We start from the raw sequence: 17,795 nt of genomic DNA, 5'->3' as shown, positions 1-17,795 counted from the left end.
GGTGCATGCATGCATTTAAACATACACACACACACACACACACACACACACACACACAGACACAGACATGTATGAGTACGTGTGCCCATGCACTCACATGCAGAGACCCAAGAAGAACATTGAGCATCCTGTTCCTTTACTCGCCACCTTTTCCTTTTGACTCAGGGTTTCTCACTGAACCTGGAACCAGGCTAGTGGGCAATGGGTCCCTGTGATCCTCCTGTTTCGACCCATCCCTCTCTCTCACTGGGGTTATTCCTGGCCTTTTTGTTGATGCTGGGGATCCAAACTCAGTCCTCACACTATGCAAGGGCTTTTACCCACTGAGTGTTCCTCCCCCAGCTCTCTTGAACATTTTGAGGTGCTTGTTCTTAGCTGCGCCTGTTCATTAAAATTGCCTGGGAAATATTTTTTAAAAACCAGTCTCCATTCCAAATCTGAACCAGACACTCTGTGAATTCAGCCCAGGTGGTTGAAAACACCAGGTGGTTCTAACATATGCACAGGTTTGTGGGCTCCTCCTACAATAGCAGAAATATTAAAAGATGCCAGGTTTCAAAAAATTTCTTCGAAGTACCAAACTGTGTTTAATGGGCACCCTGAGGTTAAGCCATTAAAATAGGCTTCACATTTACTTCCCACAGGACACCTCAGATCGGTGAAAACAATGGGCCAATGGACAGACCCTAAGTCCCCTCCCACTTACAGTGGCCAAACAATGACAGATCACTTCATGAATTGTGAGATTCATCGGAGACCAGGAAAGAAGAAAGTGCAGAGTAAGGGCCCATCATGGCAAAGCCATTTCATTCATGATGCGCAGATCCTAATTACTCCTAGGCAATGAGAGCGATGACTTTTATCATTCTTAATGGAATGGACATTTCAAAAGTTCAAAATGATGTTAAAGAGAGACACTGATGGAGCGTTAGGATAAAATCACTCGGATGACCTGACTAGCTCAAAATAATTTCTCACCAGGGATTTAAAAAAAAAAAGGCAGTGGGACCCTAAAAATCTGGTTTAGGGACAGAGAAGATGGGTTCATCACAGCAGAAATCCTGTGATTCTGAGGGGGAAATGGGCTGAGAAATTAAAGGGAGGCACAGTAGAAGGTCCCAGTGAACTTACATCTTCTGGGTCATTATCAAGTTGGGAATATTTCTCAGAAGATGAAAAGAATTGGTGACAGTGTACATCAAAGAAAAACATGGAGTGGGAGCATGTCTGGGAAATTGCATAGGACTCGGCTTTCAGAGAAAGAGCTAAGGCTGACCGGAAGGTTCAAGGAGGCAATGGCTACAGCCAAGAGCACTCTACCATGAGTAGAAAGAGGTAGACGACAGGGTAGGACAGGCTGGGAGGTGAGCAGGGAGGAAGGACAAGCAGATGCTGGGTTTGACCAGTACATACTTGATCCTTATTATTATTATTACCATGGTGCATTAATCAAAAATTTAAAAGTTGTTTGGCAGAACAGTTGATGTGAAGAACTAGTGTTTAATTTAGTTTCTTAGCCAGGAGCACAGGACGGAAACTTTAACAGACTGTAGAGATGTTCCCGTAGGTAGTGCAGAGAGGTGAGAAAATTGACAAGCAGATCAGATTGAGCAGGTGGAAAGTTCCAGAAAGCTTGGGAGAATCCATAGAGCAGCATGGGGACACATGGGTTCTAGGATGGCAGCTCGGCAGTGGACCAAAACTTCCCCAGATGTTTATGCCCTTTGACGCCATGGTGGCATCAAGCTACAGAGACCAGAGCCCTTGCCCTCCTTGGGGACTAAGCCCACATTGTCAAGCAGTGTGTGGGGTCAGTAAACTACCAAACTGTCCAATCAGGGAGGACTGAGCTGTGTTAGTGGTGGCAGCTTCACGCCGTGAATGCTGGGAAGTGGATAACCAAAGTTGTGTCCTACGGGGATATGCAGTGATAAGGAAAAGGACCTCAGCACCATTTTAAATGAATGAAGGAGTTTTCCCATTCACAGATACTGTATGAGGGCAATCTTGGAGATGCATGCATGTCAGTGCCATGTGATCCGGTGGTGTCTATTTAAACATGTTTGACAGAATGACTGAAATATTCCAAAATCAACACTGATTTGCATCCAATGGGACTGCAAACACCTAATCTTCCTTTATTCTTTCCTGTATTTTTAGAGTTCTCAGTCAACACACAGTACTTATAAAACCAAGAGAATGGACCTTTGCCAGGCATTATAAATTCACTTATAAATGGTTGTAGACAGCACCGAGGCTCTGTGTCTTCACTTAAGCACACACTTGCAACAAGAAACTTCTCATTAGTGAAGCACTCCCCACCCCCCATGCTTACCGTCAGTAGTTCTTTTTCAACTTCGTCATGAACTAGGTCGATTCCCATTCTCTTCTCTCGGTGAAAGAGACACTCTCGGGCAACCTACAGATCCACAGAGCACAGAACACGTCACTGCAAACTGATGGCACCTGGGGACAAGGAAATCTAGTAACTTGTTTCAAGTAAGTCAACAGGGACTCCCTAGCTGGACTTCTCAAGCCAATTTGGGAGAGCCCAGCCTAAGAAAGACCATGACAGGTGAAGAGATCTTTGCTGCTGCGGAAAGGTGTCTGCTGGAGAAACAAATTGGAAAAAAAAATCCCAATTTGGGAAACTGACAAAATGAATGCCCATCAGCTAGCAACTAAAGTAAGCACCTGGCATCCGTTTATTGAAGAGAAACAGTTTGATTACATGAAACCAAGAGTTTGCGATATCGTTTCTAAATATTTCCTACTGAAAAAAAGTAGAAATGAATTGATTCATTTTCAAAATATTAAAATTTTTGTGTAGCCAAATATCTGAGTCATTATCTTTAAAATTATTTATTATTTTCCTAATTATAAAAATAATATAATGCTTTTACCTATTTAAAATTAAAATATAGAAAACATGATCCAGCCATACTTGTCACTGTTTCATTGTGTGGTTGATTTTAATAAATGGAGGCAACAATGTCCTTACAATTTTATACTATTTTTTAGGATCAAATTAAACATTAAACTGAAGTTTTAAAATGCCCTTTGAGGCAGAGAATATTAATGATGACAATAGAAAATAGCATCATAAATTGCTAACCATGAATTATGTTGGAGAGGTCATTATGTAGCTGAAATGCTTTTGCAAAACCTTTTCCATGACACAAAACTACTGTATGATATTAAGCTTTTATAAACATCAAATGTGAGCCATATTGGAATATATTATTGAACCCTAACTGAGCACATTTCTACTTTTGAGTAGTACAATTTACATTTACTGGATGAGGAGCTAGTGGATTGTGGGAACTAGGAGTATTTAAGTGGATATCACCACACTGCTTTTCAGGACTCTTCCTCCCACAGCCCCCCCCCCAGTGACACACCCAAGTGCACACGCTCAGCCCTAGATGTTGTAAGGGTCCATTGCTGCGAATGTCATAAGCTAGAAATGGCCGCAGTACTGATTCAACCACTGCTGTGTTATTACACTCTAACAACCTTCCTCCCATTAAGTGGTTCTTTGTATTTTCTCTTTTGAAGTTCATTTCCATGTAACCCTGACGGTAATTGGGACCTTCTGATTCCATTTTGACAGTCCATGTTGTGACCTACAAGAACACACAGGCAGAGGCTGCAGGAGAGAGCTGACATTAGAACCAAGTCAAGGGTTCAGTCATCATGAAAGGGGAGTGAGGAAAGCAACCAAGGGTCTTGGAGAAATTAAGTAGCAGAGTATGTGGTTGTGGTTTTCAGGACATTTCCAATTCCTGAGCTAGGTCCTGGGGAAGGCACTGGAGTCCTTCTGGGTCTTAACAACCCAGGGTGAATTACTCCAAAAAGATCCTATGTGAGCGCCCCCAACCTCCCTGAGGACTCTGGAGCTTGTGTGTATTTGTGTATTTCTGGTTAGTGGAGAGAGAACGGGACAGAAGAGACACTGGGCATCGATGCCCAACAGACTCCTCAGATCACTAGCCTTGCAGACCCTGGGCCTCTCGCTTACACTACAAATACCACATGACCTCCTGTGAGCGCTCCATATGGAGACAACTGGTGTTGGCTGCATTTGTTGAGATACATACTAATTTCTATGCCTTCCCCAGCGTTAGGCATGGAATGCCTTCTTTCTGTGGTGGTGGGCATGAAGGAGTTGGAGAGCCCATGGTGTGGTACAAGGGTCATAGGTGACTGGAGCCCACTCAAAGCCTAATCAGACACCAGCAACAAATCGAGCGCTGCTTGTATGGCCATGGCAACCAGTCTACATCAGCCTCATTTACTGTTTAATAAAAGAATCCTAAACAGATTTCTAAGAGAGTCTCATTTGATCATTTGTGCCCTGAACGGCAATCACGTCAACAAAGGGCTTACTTCATGACACAGACGGAAAGGTTTTAATTTTCTTTTTAAAAAACTTTATTTGTAAATGTGTGTGTGTGTGTGTGTGTGTGTGTAGATACACACATGATGCATGTGTGCACATTTGCATATGCCTGCAGGTGTATCTGTTTATGTGTATGCATGTACACACATGTGTATATGTGCATATATTTGTGTGCGGGTATATGTGTGCATATGTGTGTGTGTTTGGGTGTGTATGTAGGTTTCTCTGTATATATGTGTGTGTGCAGGTTTCCATATGTGTGTGTGCATGCATGTGTGTGTATGTGTATGTAAATGTCAAGTCTTGAGGGTTGTGCTTCCTCAGATACCATCAACCTCAAACTCTGAAACAGAGTTTCTCACTGGCCTGGAACTCACTGATTAGGTTAGGTTGGCTGGCCAGTGACCCCTGTGATGCCCCTGCCTCCACCTCCCCAGTGCTGGGACTGCCAGCACATACCACCATGTCCTGATGTTTCATATGGGTTCTGGGGATCGATCTCAAGTCTTCCTACTTGCAAAGCAAGAGTCTCACCAGCTGAGCCATCTGCCCAGCTCCCATTAAATTAAAAATTTCTCAAACAAATATTTTCTTCAATTTTCATCTTACTCTAGAACCTGCAAAGATCAGGCCAGCCTTTTTAAGAGCTAATAAGATGACACATTGAACTGAAAACACTGTATAGCCTAATGGCATTTCTTTCATCTGCTCTGCTTTCAGAATTCTCTCAGAAACCCCCTATGTGTGATAGGAGTAAAATGGCAAAGGTTTGGCCATTACCGATCCCACTACAAATTTAAGGGTGAGTGTGTCTCTACAATAACTGAGCTGCAGCACCTTTTATCCCAACTCTCATCCTTACCTGCAGAGGGGCTTCAGTCTCTATCAAAGCCCTCTCCAGCCTTTTCTTAATATCGGTAAGTGCATTTGTCTCTCCAATCATTTCATCCAACTCATGCGTGATTTCAGATTTCCAAAAGGCTATGTCATTGACACGCTCTCCCAAGTTTTGGGTAGTGGCATTCTGGGTCTTCCGGATTTGCTGGTATTTGTCTTGAATGAGGCGAGATGTGTCCACCCTGAGTCTCTCTGAATTATGCCGTGAGCTATTAGACTCTTGGTAGTTGACTAAATTGGACCGATACCAATCATCAGGCGTATACCTTGTGAAGAGGGTGGTTCTGTTGGACATGAAGGGGAGCATAGTGCTCTCACACACTCTCTGAGCTCTCGTGCAGTATGGGGCCAAAGTTGGATAGTTGGAGGCCGTTTTGTAGTATGTGTTCGGTTTCCATGGCAGGCTCAAGCTGTGTGCCAGATTACGATGGGGAAAGCGGTCCCGATAGCTCGACGTCATGGTACCAATGGCTGGCAGAAAACTGGTTGGTGCTGGTTGCGGGCGGGCATAAGTAGCCGTTAACGTAGAACCTAAAAGCTCCATGGTGCCCAAGCACAATTTGAAAATCTCTCCTGCAAAGGAAGGATGGAAGGAAGGAGAGAGGGAACAAGGAAAGGAAAGAATATCATATCACTTAATCTTATATAGCATACCCATAATAGATTACATTAAACATAGTACCAGCTGTAGTGCTCCTGGGCTCATTAGATACCTGTTCTCACGTGTCATCAGTACTTCTAGGTGATAATCTCAAAAAACTTTCCATCCCTGTGTCTCTAAAATGTATGAAGGTACATTCAAATGTTTTAAAATAAAAGACTAATAATATTGAGTGCAAACTCCAATCAAGAGTGTGGCTTCGTGTTTAAACAGATAGTTAACTCTACCCTTAACTGATTTGAATACTGCCCCGGCTGTATGACAACGGGGCAAAGTACTTCACCTTCTGCAGCTTCGTCTACAAGTCCAAGGGATCGATACCAGCACTCACTTCTTTGGATTGTCAGAACAGCCTTGCAGGAAGCTCCTTGTCAGGACTTCCCCTCTCCCATCATGCCCTGCTAATAAACATGTCAGTGGGTGGCCGTGGGGTGGCTGGTGTGCAGAAATTTCAATGAAAGTAGGAGACACCCCCCTCTAAGAGCCTCCAATATAGAAACTGTTGACCAACCATGTGTCTGTCTAAAAGGGTACGTAGGTATTGGGATAGCTGGGACGAGGTTGGGCCAATAAATGTTAACTGTTAAATTACCAGCTGAAACGAGTAAATGATAGCAAAGTAAGTTTCCCTTCTCCCCTAAAAGTCCACTAACTACTCAGAAGGAGTCACCGTGGATGGCTCGTTATTGGTTGTAGTTTTTCAAATTATTCCATTTGCATGTAGATATATGTGTTATTTACATACTATAGACATCTACTGATGTGCCACTTACATGTGCAGAGCTTTTTAAATACAAGACACTGAATTACTGGGTTATCCTAATCACAGTATGTATCATTCTAGAATTTCCTTTTTTTAAGTTAAATACATATCTAGGGCCCCTAGGAAGACCAGGACACCATACACTGTGACACACTTTTTGGAACGAAAGTATAATTCTGCTGGGGAGGTAATGTCTAGACCTGTTGCTAAAAAGAGAAGAATCAAGTCATATTCAATTTGATGCACTATGCCGATAAAAAGAAATAAGTCCCTCAAAGATTAAATAGCTATATACCAATGCCTTTCAACCAAAACCCCAGAATAACTGATTTGCAGAACTGTGTCAAGTTAAAATCCACCCAGATCACATCATAGAATAGTTGCTCATGCTGGAGTGGCCCAGGTAACATTTTTCCTTCCCTGTTTGCTGAATCCTTCTTTTCTTTTGCTCCTAATCACTTTATAATGGTAACTCGTTACTTCGGTTTGAAACTTTAAATATTGCTTTTCTTAAAAGCAAGTTCAAAGCAACTTGAGATGTTGGGGACCTTAAGGCTGCCTTCCTTCTAACATGTTTCCGTTGTTATATCCAGAAATAACATAGTTTTCTTCTAGCTAAAAACAAACAAACAAATAAATAAAAACCTTTCTATTTGGCTTTTGTTAAAGCTTGACAATAAAGGATCCCAAATCCAGAGGGTCTCTTGGTACTCTGACAGTGGGATTTGAATGGCAGCATGCACATGGATTTTTCTAACACCTGCAATGTTGGCATCTTGAGATATCACAATCTAGAATTGTCACAAATGAAACCCACAGCCATGGAAATGCATAAGCAATATGAAACACATGGACTGAGAAAAAGCCACACAGAGAGAACTTTGTTTTAGGGAAGGGACGGCTGAGGATCTGGACTGATGGACAGGATGTAGAATTTACGTGTGGTGATGAGTTCCAAAAGACCAACTATGTTATAACCACAACTGGAGCTCCAGCCATCCTTTAAAGACACTCAGAGTGTTGGAATGAAAACCATCCCTTGGTGATGTTTTACCAAAATTCTCCACCATCACGTAATTTGGGCTGTTATTGGTAAAGAAATCTGAGAGTATCACGGCCTAAGAAAAGTCTAAAACTCAAACAGGATTCCTACTTACAGGCCATGGTAGACTAGTCAAAACTGTACCGCTAAAAACCTGGATCCAATATGTGGGACAGCGCCTCTCACACACTGGTCTACACTCGACATGCAACAAATAACGAGTGAACCCTCTGATGGTTGCACCATTGTGCTCGGAGGCAATTTCCAGATCACCGTGACCGTGGGAAAAACACATGAAATGGACCAGAGCTTGGCAGGCTCTCTGTATTGAGAAAGTGGCCAGACTCTGGAGAAGCCTCAACAGCTAGAAGTTGTAAAGCAGAACCCGAGAAAACGTAAGCTGTGCAAAGACCGCTTAGAACCCACATAGGGATGCATGTGAGCCTCTGATTAGGCTCTGCACATGCATCCAAGGACTCTCCTCAAACTTTGCCAAACCCTGGGAGCGGAGTTGTTAGCTGAACTATTTCTAGAGCATAAAGGTCGGGATATGCTCTGAACTTAGGCGAGCAAGATTAGAATCTATCGTGTTCCCAGAGGCAGCCAGTGACGATGTCAGTGAGGACACACATTTGAAGTCCCTGGGGTGAAAACACTTATTATGGATGGAACATGAGATGTCAGGCATGGGGTCAGGTTTGCTGCCTGGTCCCCAGTGGGTGGTGCTGCTTTGGGAGGTTGCAGAAACATTTAGGATGCAGATTCTAGCTGGAGGATGTAAGCCGCTGGGGCAAGTCCTTGAGGGTGTGTCACCCTTGGCTGCTTGGCACACTCTGCTTGCTGGTTGGCCATGGACAACAGCCCTCCCAAGCCATCCTCTCCTGCTACCTTCCTGCACATGGGGCCAAACAAGCACCCTCTGAAACCCTGAGCCCAAATTCATCTTCTCTCTCTAACTAGTTCTTGACTGATAGTTTTCCATCATGATGCAAAGGCAAGAACAGCGTATGAGGACTCACTTGGGCAAAACCTGAGGACAGGTCTCTGGGTGATCAGATTGGCCCGCAAGTAACTTGGTTACCTGAACATTAAGACACTCAACTGTGCCGCATTGCAGTGTCCAGCATCTGGTCAAAAGTTACCTATATACTAACAGGCAGAAAATATGGGCCACAATTAAGGAGAATCAGTCAGTAGGAGCAAGTCTGGAAATGACAAGAAGGTTGGAGCAAGAACGATGGTGGGAAGAGTCAGCCGGGACTCCGGCAGTCAAACAGGCAGGATGAATGCAAACAGTATGTCCTCAGCCTAGCAGCTGAGGTTGGACACAGCACACTTAAGCCTCGTTAACACGATACAGAGGGTTTCTTTAACTGAAAGAAAAAAACGAAAACCAAAGGGGCAGCATACGGGCATGGGAACTGGGCCTTTGTGACATTATAAGGAGAGGGACCAGATGCTGGAGGAAATAACTGAATACCCTTCACATGTGATGGAAACTATCGTAATTTCTAGATGGCTATAAAAGTACAGAAATTCCACAAACTGAAAAAAGATAAACACAGGTACACACGCAGGCATACATATACCCTAGTGCCACCTCAAGGCTCATCCAAATTGAATTGCTGGAAGCCGGGCCTAAGAAAAAAGCTTAGACTCAGAGAACACAACAACAACATGACAAGTGGAGAGAATAAGTGTAAGAAGGAACGTAGGATTGTCAGAAACTACTCAGGCCAGACAACAGTTTCCCCCTAACGTTTCTTTTGTGGTGCCTGGCATCAAACCCATAGTCTTTCTCATGCTAGGCAAGCATTCCAACTAGCTAGCCATGAACAGAGTCTTTAAAAGGCTGAAAGAAAGCATGAGGCAGCAATTCTCTAGCAAGTGAAATGTCCCCCGTTCTAGCTTGCTTTCCGTGGCTGTGGTAACACCATGACCAAAGGCAGCTTGGGGAGGAAAGGGCTTATATATCCTGATTATCGTCTGTCAATTGAGGAAAGTTGAGGCAGGAACTCAAGCAGATGCAGAGGCAGGAACCACAGAGGAACGCTGCTTACTGGCTTGCTCTCCGTGGCTTACTCAACTTACTTTTCCACACAATTCTGGACCATCTGTTCAAGGCTGAAAATGCCCACAGTGGACTGGAGCACCTCACATCCATCAGTACTCAAGAAAAATGCCCAACAGCCTTGCCTCCAGGCTAATCTGAAGGAGGTGTTTTGTCAAGGTTTCTTCTTCCCAGATGACCTACACTGTGTCAAACTGACACAGACAAACACATAAACCCAACCAACGCATCCCTCAAAAGAGTTAGGCAATAGACAAGATTTTCAAAGAAAAGCCAAAAGGATTCATCAGCAACAGGCTTGCAAAGGAACTTACCCGGGGAAAGGGAATTATCCCAGATGGAGCCTTGGATCCAACACAAAGAATGAAGAATGCCAGAAATGGCGAGGATGTGTGCTAGCATTGTTAAAACTTTTCTAACTTCCAGGTTTCTTTAAAGGATAGTTGCTTAAGGCAAAAATAATAAAGATATTGTATAACTTATCAAATAGAAGTAAACTATATGATAAGAAGAGCACAGCTGGAGAGTCTGGGGGAAAGTATACTATTTTAAGGGTTGTATGGTTGAAATGAATGATAGAACTTAAACATAGTCTGTGATATATTAAAATACACACTGCACACTTCAGAACTGCCATTCTCAAAAGGTAACGAAGGGCCAACAGGCGTGCTGAAAAGCTTTCCAGCAGTGAAAACATCGACATTATTTTTGTAGTCAACCCTCAGAGACAGTCACCATCTTTAACCCTATAATCTCATAAGTTTACCATGGAGTTCCCAGGGGTGATGTCACATGTTGCGTTACAACAGAGCAAATGAAACACCAAACTAGGAATTAAAGGAACACGCCACATTTGTGAGACAGCAACGCTCTTGCCAATATATTTTATTTTGCTTCGCACAGTAATGCTTTAATGTGAATGGTGTGCGCATCTGCGTGTCTGGGGTCATCAATGGCTCTACTTTGTAAAAGAGTTCTGGCCCAAAGACCAAAACATTTTAAAATTGATTTCCTGAAGTAATTGCTACAAAATAATAATTAAAAAAAAAAGAGTTCCAACTGATGAGTCAAAATGAAGAAGGAGGAGGAAGAGCAGGAGAAGGGATAGCAAAGACATGATTTTAAAGAGGATAAAAAATAGGATGAAGGAAAGCAAAACTATCAAGATGACAGACAGGACTCTAACTGTACTATAAATTATATTAAATAGCCTCCACATCAATTGAAGAATGATTTTTAAATAGTAATATTAATTGTATATTGTCTAGAAAAAACATTTGAAATGTAAAGTATATAATTTAAAAATAAAAGTATAGGAAAACATACAACATGTAAATAGTCATAAAATATTGAGTTTACTATAGTACTATCAAGCCAAGTAAATCTCAAGACCAAAGATAAAAATGAATAAAAGGGTCATTCAAAGAGAGATGCCAGGGCAGGCAAGATGGCTCAGTGAGTAGTGGTGCTTTGCTGTCCAAGCCTGGTGACCTGAGGTCCATTCCTGGGATCCTTATGAAGATGAAAGGAGAGAACTGACTCCCAGGACTTGTCTTCTGACCTCCACACCCGCCCACCAGCACTCACACACATATCATACACATAATAAGAGATGAAAATAACATTTTAACCGATACAGCCATCTTAAATGTCTATGTAATCATTGACATAAATACATAACACCAAGACTGAAATAAGGCACAGGCAAATCCACAGTTACAGTTGAATAGCCAATACTCTTCTGTCAGTAACTCATAGAAAAGATATACTGGCTAATACTCATTCCAATAGCCTGCACTACCTGGACCTAAGGCATTTACAAAGCGCTCCAGCCCAAATGCAGTCTTGCATACTATTTCCAGCTGCACAAAGAATGTCCACCAATGCAGCAAGCCTCTCACCAGCCCCAAATCTCAGTAATCCTAAACTACCAAAACTGTGCAAGTTAAATATGTTTTCTGAATGTATCAAAATTAAGTTATAAGTCGACAAAGGACACTTAGAAATTTCCCCAAATAATAGGAAATTAAACAACACAATTATAAAGAAAATCATGAACCAATGAGGAAATAGCATGGGAAATTGGAAAATATCTTTAACTGAATGAAACACAACCTATGAAAATTAATGAAAGAGCAAAAATTGCTACTAGAGCAAAGAGTATAGTTTCATTCATTCTAGAAAATAATGAGCTCAAATCAGTGATCTGTTTTAATCTAAGAAATGAAAAGCAAAATAAACCCAAAGTAGAAGGAAAAAATAGCAAAGAGAAAAATCCATGAAACAAAGGATAAGCCAGGCGTTGGTGGCGCACGCCTTTAATCCCAGCACTCGGGAGGCAGAGCCAGGCAGATCTCTGTGAGTTTGAGGCCAGCCTGGGCTACCAAGTGAGCTCCAGGAAAGGCGCAAAGCTACAAAGATAGGCGCAAAGCCTGTCTCGAAAAACCAAAAAAAAAAAAAAAAACAGAGGATAAATAGAAAAAAAAAGTAAACTCTGTCAATAAAATTAATAAAGTGCCTAGATTTACCAAGATAAAAAAAGACAACTTAGGAATGGAAGAGGAATGTTACCACCAAACCTGAAAAAGCTAATAAGAAAGCTAATAAGGCAACACACTCCCAACTTTACGCTAATAGTGGACCGCACAGGCGCACGAGCTGGCTCAGACGATAAAGGTGCTTACAGCCAAACCTGAGGAGCTCAATTCAGCTCAAATGTGTGTGACCACATGTGTGTGCATGCACGTGGGGACCGGAAGTTGATGCTGACATGGCATGCCCTCTTCGTTTACTCTCCATGAATTGAGAAGGGGTCCCTTGCCGAACCCTGGGCTCTCCAATACCAGCTAATCCAGATTACCAGCTAGCCAGGATCCTCTGTCTCCACACCCTAGCCCAGTACTGTAGGAACCACTACACCTACTCAGCCTTGAGGTGGGTTCTAGGGATCGGAACTCTGAGCCTCATCCTGCACAGCGAGTACTTACTCCACTAAGCCACCTCTCCAGCCCAAGTAAAGGTTTTGAAAGATGCAAATGACCAAAACTGACTGAAGAAGAGACTGACAACCCACAGAGCCCTATGGTAATCAGATGGGATGTATAATTTATAACCTTTTCTCAAAGAAAATTTCAATCCCAGATGGTGTCACTAGTAAAGTCTGTTGTAGTTGGATTGAAATGTCCCCCATAGGCTCCCGGTTTTGACCCTTGGTTCACAGTTAGCAGCACTGTTATGGAAGATGGTGGAACTTTTAAGGGAGTGGAGCATCTCCTGAGGAAAGGAGTCACTGGAGAGTTGATGGTAGGTTATATGACCCCACTCCGTTTCCTGTGGGTGTCTGCTTCCTGAATGCATACAAAGTGCAATGTGGCCGGCCGCCTCATTTCTTCCTGCCATGATGGGCAACACCCCCTCAAACTGTAGCCCAGATCAAGGCTTCCTCCCTTAAGTTGCTTCTGGCCTGGTATTTGGTCACAGACACAAGAAGAGTCATGACATCTACCAAACTTTAATTAGGGTTTGTTGGGGTTTTTTTTTTTTTTAAACACAAAGTATGGTCTGTAACTCATGATTCTCCTGCCTCATACTCTCGAGTGTAGACATGCCCAACCTCTATCAAACTATTAAGGAAGAACTGGTACCCTCAGTTTTCAAAATATCTTGATGAATTTGCTGATTGTGTCTTTTACAGAGTTAGCTCTCCAAATTCTCAGTCACTCTCTATGCATGTATGTGCAACACTTAGTAAGATTGTTAACACTGTATTTATCTCATATCTGCAAGGATATTCAATGAGTTCTTTGGGAAAATGGCTGAAAGTAGCCATGGAAATCATCCTGTATACCATTCAATTGGTTTGTTGTTGTTGTTTGTTTTTTAAATTAAACTTTGGTCCAGATGTGCTGTGCATGCCTTTAACCCCAGCACTCAGGAAGCAGAGGCAGGTGGATCTCTATGAATTTGAGACCAGCCTGGTTCCAGCAAGTTCCAGGACAGCCAGAACTCAAATAAATAGATTAAAAATATATATTTTGTAAACACCAAAGAGCATTTGAAGAAATGAGAGGTGCTACAATGTTAAACCATGTTGGACTTTATTCATTTAATGTGTGGTCAACAGGTACTAATATACTGAAAATACTATAGTGATCATCTATAAATATTAAATTGCTAAAGATAGAACCAAACCCAAAGAGAATACAAGTACTGGAAAGATCCATTTACAGTTCAGAAGACGGGCTTGACTTGAATGGATGTATTTTATCAGCACATTTTAGTCAAGACTTTAGGATCATAAATATTTAAAACATAAGCCTATAAAACATCTTCTCCAGAAGACCCACATGCAGAGACTGTCTCGCTTTGCTCCACACATGGCTTCAGATCAACAGCAGGCATGGGCTTGAAAGCTTCCCATACAGACCCTCAGGTCCACAGTGGCTAACACAGTGTCTGTCCCATAGGACCAGAAACACACAATAAATACCACAGTTAAGAGGCTGTCTCTACAGATCCTATAAAGCTTTCACCTTTTAAACAAACACCAAAATTAGAAGCAATGACTTGTATTTCAGTATGAAACATTGCAACTTCAAGGTTAAATAAAAACACAGGAAAGGCTTAATTATCTGTAAACAAACAAGAAATGCAAAATAATTCTTGTCAGTGACAGGATCTAGGACACTGGAAAGGACACTCCCAGTTACTTTTATTGCCACGACCATACCCAGAGATACCCAAATGCAGAAACAATTAAGAATGTCCAGGAATCTGTCTCTAGTTTTTTTGTTTTGTTTTGTTTTGTTTTTTTTGTTTTTGTTTTTGTTTTTTTTTTTTTTTTTTGAGAAAGGGTTTCTCTGTGTAGCTTTGCCTTTCCTAGAACTCACTCTGTAGTCCAGGCTGGCCTCAAACTCACAGAGATCCGCCTGCCTCTGCCTCCTGAGTGCTGGGATTAAAGGCGTGCCCATCCATCTCCAGTATTTTTAAGGAAGCAAACTAAAAGCCTATGAGCTGGAAGATGTACAGGTGATGTGAGTCAAATTCATAGCACACTTGATACAGAGTGTCTGTTACAGATCATTACATAAACTTAAAGCAACACCATGTGTTGGCATCTGGATAGATATATCATGATAAAAGATAAAATACGCAGAGTATAAGGAAACACTAAATTCTGGTAGGCGAGTGCCCTGGGGAAGGAGAGGGCTGTGCTTGTGACAGTTTAAGGGGTGAATGGGGTGACTTGGCATTCAGATGTTGCTCACTGGATTATTGTGTGAAATATTTCATTTATAAATGGAATAGAGTATTTTACCAGGTTCCTCAAATACTTTACCTGACAATAAAACAATTTCCTGTCAGCAATAACCAAGCAAAGAATGTTCCTCAGTTCTCAAGTGTTTGCTTATTACTCCATAAGCACCAGGAATGGTATTGAGGCGCTTGGTTTTAAGCACCAAAATGCAAGGAAGATTTAACCCGAAAGTGGCCCCGGGACAAGGAGTGCCAGAGGATACCAGCCTTGGTTTGAATTTCAGATATGTGTCTTCCTCTGGGTCTCTTGGAAGCCAGGACTGAGAAAGCGCGGGGAGGAGGGAATGGCTACACCCTGGAGAAGCAGGTGAGAAAGAGAATGAATGCCCCTTCCCTGGACCGCGGGGCGGAGCAGCGGGCCAGGGCTGCCTGAGGACCGAGGGTGAGACAACCAAGACTCCTAGGCAGGTGCCACAGCCTTGCCACCCAGTATGCCCTTCCTAGACCACTCACCTATGCGTGCGGTCGACCTTCAGCCTCCCTAGAGGCCGGATCGCCCCGCCCCCTTGTGACCTCAAACCGTGGACCACTCAACGGCAGCCAGGGTCCCCCTCAGGTAGCGGATTGGGCACCAGCAAGGTAGCCCCGCCCTAGGCGGTTGCTATGGACGCTCACGCGCATAGTAACTGTGCTGGGATAGCGGTGCAGGGAGACTGAGGGGTCCCTGCAGACACTGGAACTTAGGGTCCAGCCCGAGGCGCACCAGCTGCCTTTGGGATCTTCCTTCTGTTAAGTTTTCAGGAAACACAATATTTCTGCAGGCACCGGTCACGCTTTTTAGTTAAATGTCCATCGCTACCACCTCCTTCCAAACACTGATAGAGGTCCTTTTAACAAGTGGGGAGACCGAGACTGTAGATGTTCATCGGTCTAATAGTCACACCCAGTGGCAGAACTGGCCCTAAAACGCGGACTTGGCAGGTTTAATACTCTCCAGCTGTGCCAGTCCCAATAACTCACACTTGCATCTGGTAACATGAAAGGAAACAAAGCCTCCGGTTTATTACTCTTGATGTTTCTTGTGCACACTCCCAAGATGAGGAAGCTCACCCAAGGGACCTTATGACACGACACTCGGCATTCAGGGGGAAGGGGAAGTGGGTCCTCGACTTTGCCCATTCAGAAACTTGGTTGTATCAGAGGCTGAGGCCAGCTGAACTCATAAGAACCTGAAGAAGGATAGCTAGAATGACGCCAGCAAGGTGCACATTGCGTGACTCCAGCTTTCTGGCGATGGAAATAAGCCCAGAATGTTTTCCTCAAGTGTGTGGGGCAGGGGGTGCTGGGCTACAAAGAACAGCTGAAGGTCCAGTGCTTACACGTGGAGGCCCCTGTCCCTGTATCCCACCCAGGACTGAAACGCTAGCCTTCTCTTTCTCCCTACAGGTAACTTCAGATCCTAATTCAAGGTGCCTCTCTTGAGTCTGCCGTTTTCGTTCTTTTCCTCTCAAGATGCCATCAGCATCCTTGAATCTCAGGACTCAGAATGGGCTTCGGTGATGCTGCCACAAGCTGCCACCAACATAGTGTGTTGGTTCTTGGTGCCAGAAAACCAGAAATTTCTGAACCAAATGTAACTGCGATCTATTGAAGATGGGACAGTCTTTTGTTTTTTTTTTTTTTGTTTTTTTGTTTTGTTTTGTTTTTTTCAAGACAGGATTTCTCTATGTAGTTTTGGTTCCTGTCCTGGAACTCACTCTGTAGACCAGGCTGGCCTGGAACTCACAGATATCCGCCTGCCTCTGCCTCCCGAGTGCTGGGATTAAAGGTGTGCACCATCACCCGGCTGATGGGAGAGTCTTAATGGTTTGTAACGGCACCTTCTTCAATAGACCACAGTATGGTACTGACCGAGTATTAGTCACCCTGTGTCTGATTTTAAAAGAAACGGATGAAATCATAGCATGAAACTTCCTGGGTTAAATTGGTCAACCCTATTCACAGGGGGTGGGGGGAATGATTTTTTAAAAAAACATACGTCAGATACCCTTTGTCCGATTGTCAAGTGTTTGCCAGAATTAAAAGGTAATTATCTCCCTTGCACCTTATCATGCTTGCCACAAAGAGGTCCTCGGCCAGTATTTGTGACTCGGAAGCACAGGTGCCATGTGTAGCAGAGAAGACTTACTGGAGGTTTCGAGGCAGAGAGGGAGCTGATCGAGGCAACTTCTCGACTTTGCTTGAGGAGCACACTGCTCGAGGCCAGCTATACAACTTCCTTCCTCTGTCCCGCTGTCACCAGACTTCCTCTCTAGTCACTTCCTCACTCAGTCATCAGCCACCAGCAGTCCTTATCCAGAAGCCATCGGTCCCATCCCAGCTGCACTTCAGGAACCAGGGGCAGCTTTGTCTCCTGAGATCCTGGGGCTCCGCCCACCCTTGCCATCCCAGCGGCTGCTCACACCTCCTCCCAGCTATCCATAGGCATGGGCTGCTCTCTGACTTGGCTACTCTTTGGAAATCTCTGCTTAGCTCTGTGTGCCTTGCTAGGCACCCTCCTAAAACTCCTGTTACACACCAGGCCCTCTGTGAGAACAAAATTTAGCTTCCAATGAACAAAATCACCTCCAAATCTTAGCACGCCCCATTTCCCTTGTCTGTGATCTTTCCACGGAAAAAGATCTTCTCACTGACATTTATTTG

At 43.4% G+C, this 17,795-nt stretch overlaps 1 protein-coding gene across 1 annotated transcript in view; it reads right to left on the bottom strand.

Annotated features, from left to right (window-relative positions):
- The window catches only part of Tekt3 (tektin 3), a 44,060-nt gene extending 28,287 nt beyond the window's left edge, over positions 1–15,773 (bottom strand). Inside the window, exons 1-3 of the mRNA XM_006973530.4 lie at positions 15,606–15,773; positions 5,265–5,872; positions 2,336–2,419 (exon numbers count right to left, since the gene is read on the bottom strand). Of these exons, the coding sequence (XP_006973592.1) occupies positions 2,336–2,419; positions 5,265–5,843 (663 nt within the window). The 5' untranslated portion in view covers positions 5,844–5,872; positions 15,606–15,773. The remainder of the gene's footprint in view (positions 1–2,335; positions 2,420–5,264; positions 5,873–15,605) is intronic.
- Positions 15,774–17,795: the final 2,022 nt, after the last annotated feature.

This window comes from Peromyscus maniculatus, chromosome 8, assembly GCF_049852395.1.
Source record: "Peromyscus maniculatus bairdii isolate BWxNUB_F1_BW_parent chromosome 8, HU_Pman_BW_mat_3.1, whole genome shotgun sequence".
Lineage (NCBI taxonomy): Eukaryota > Metazoa > Chordata > Mammalia > Rodentia > Cricetidae > Peromyscus > Peromyscus maniculatus.
This window is presented reverse-complemented; position numbering and strand designations above follow the sequence as displayed.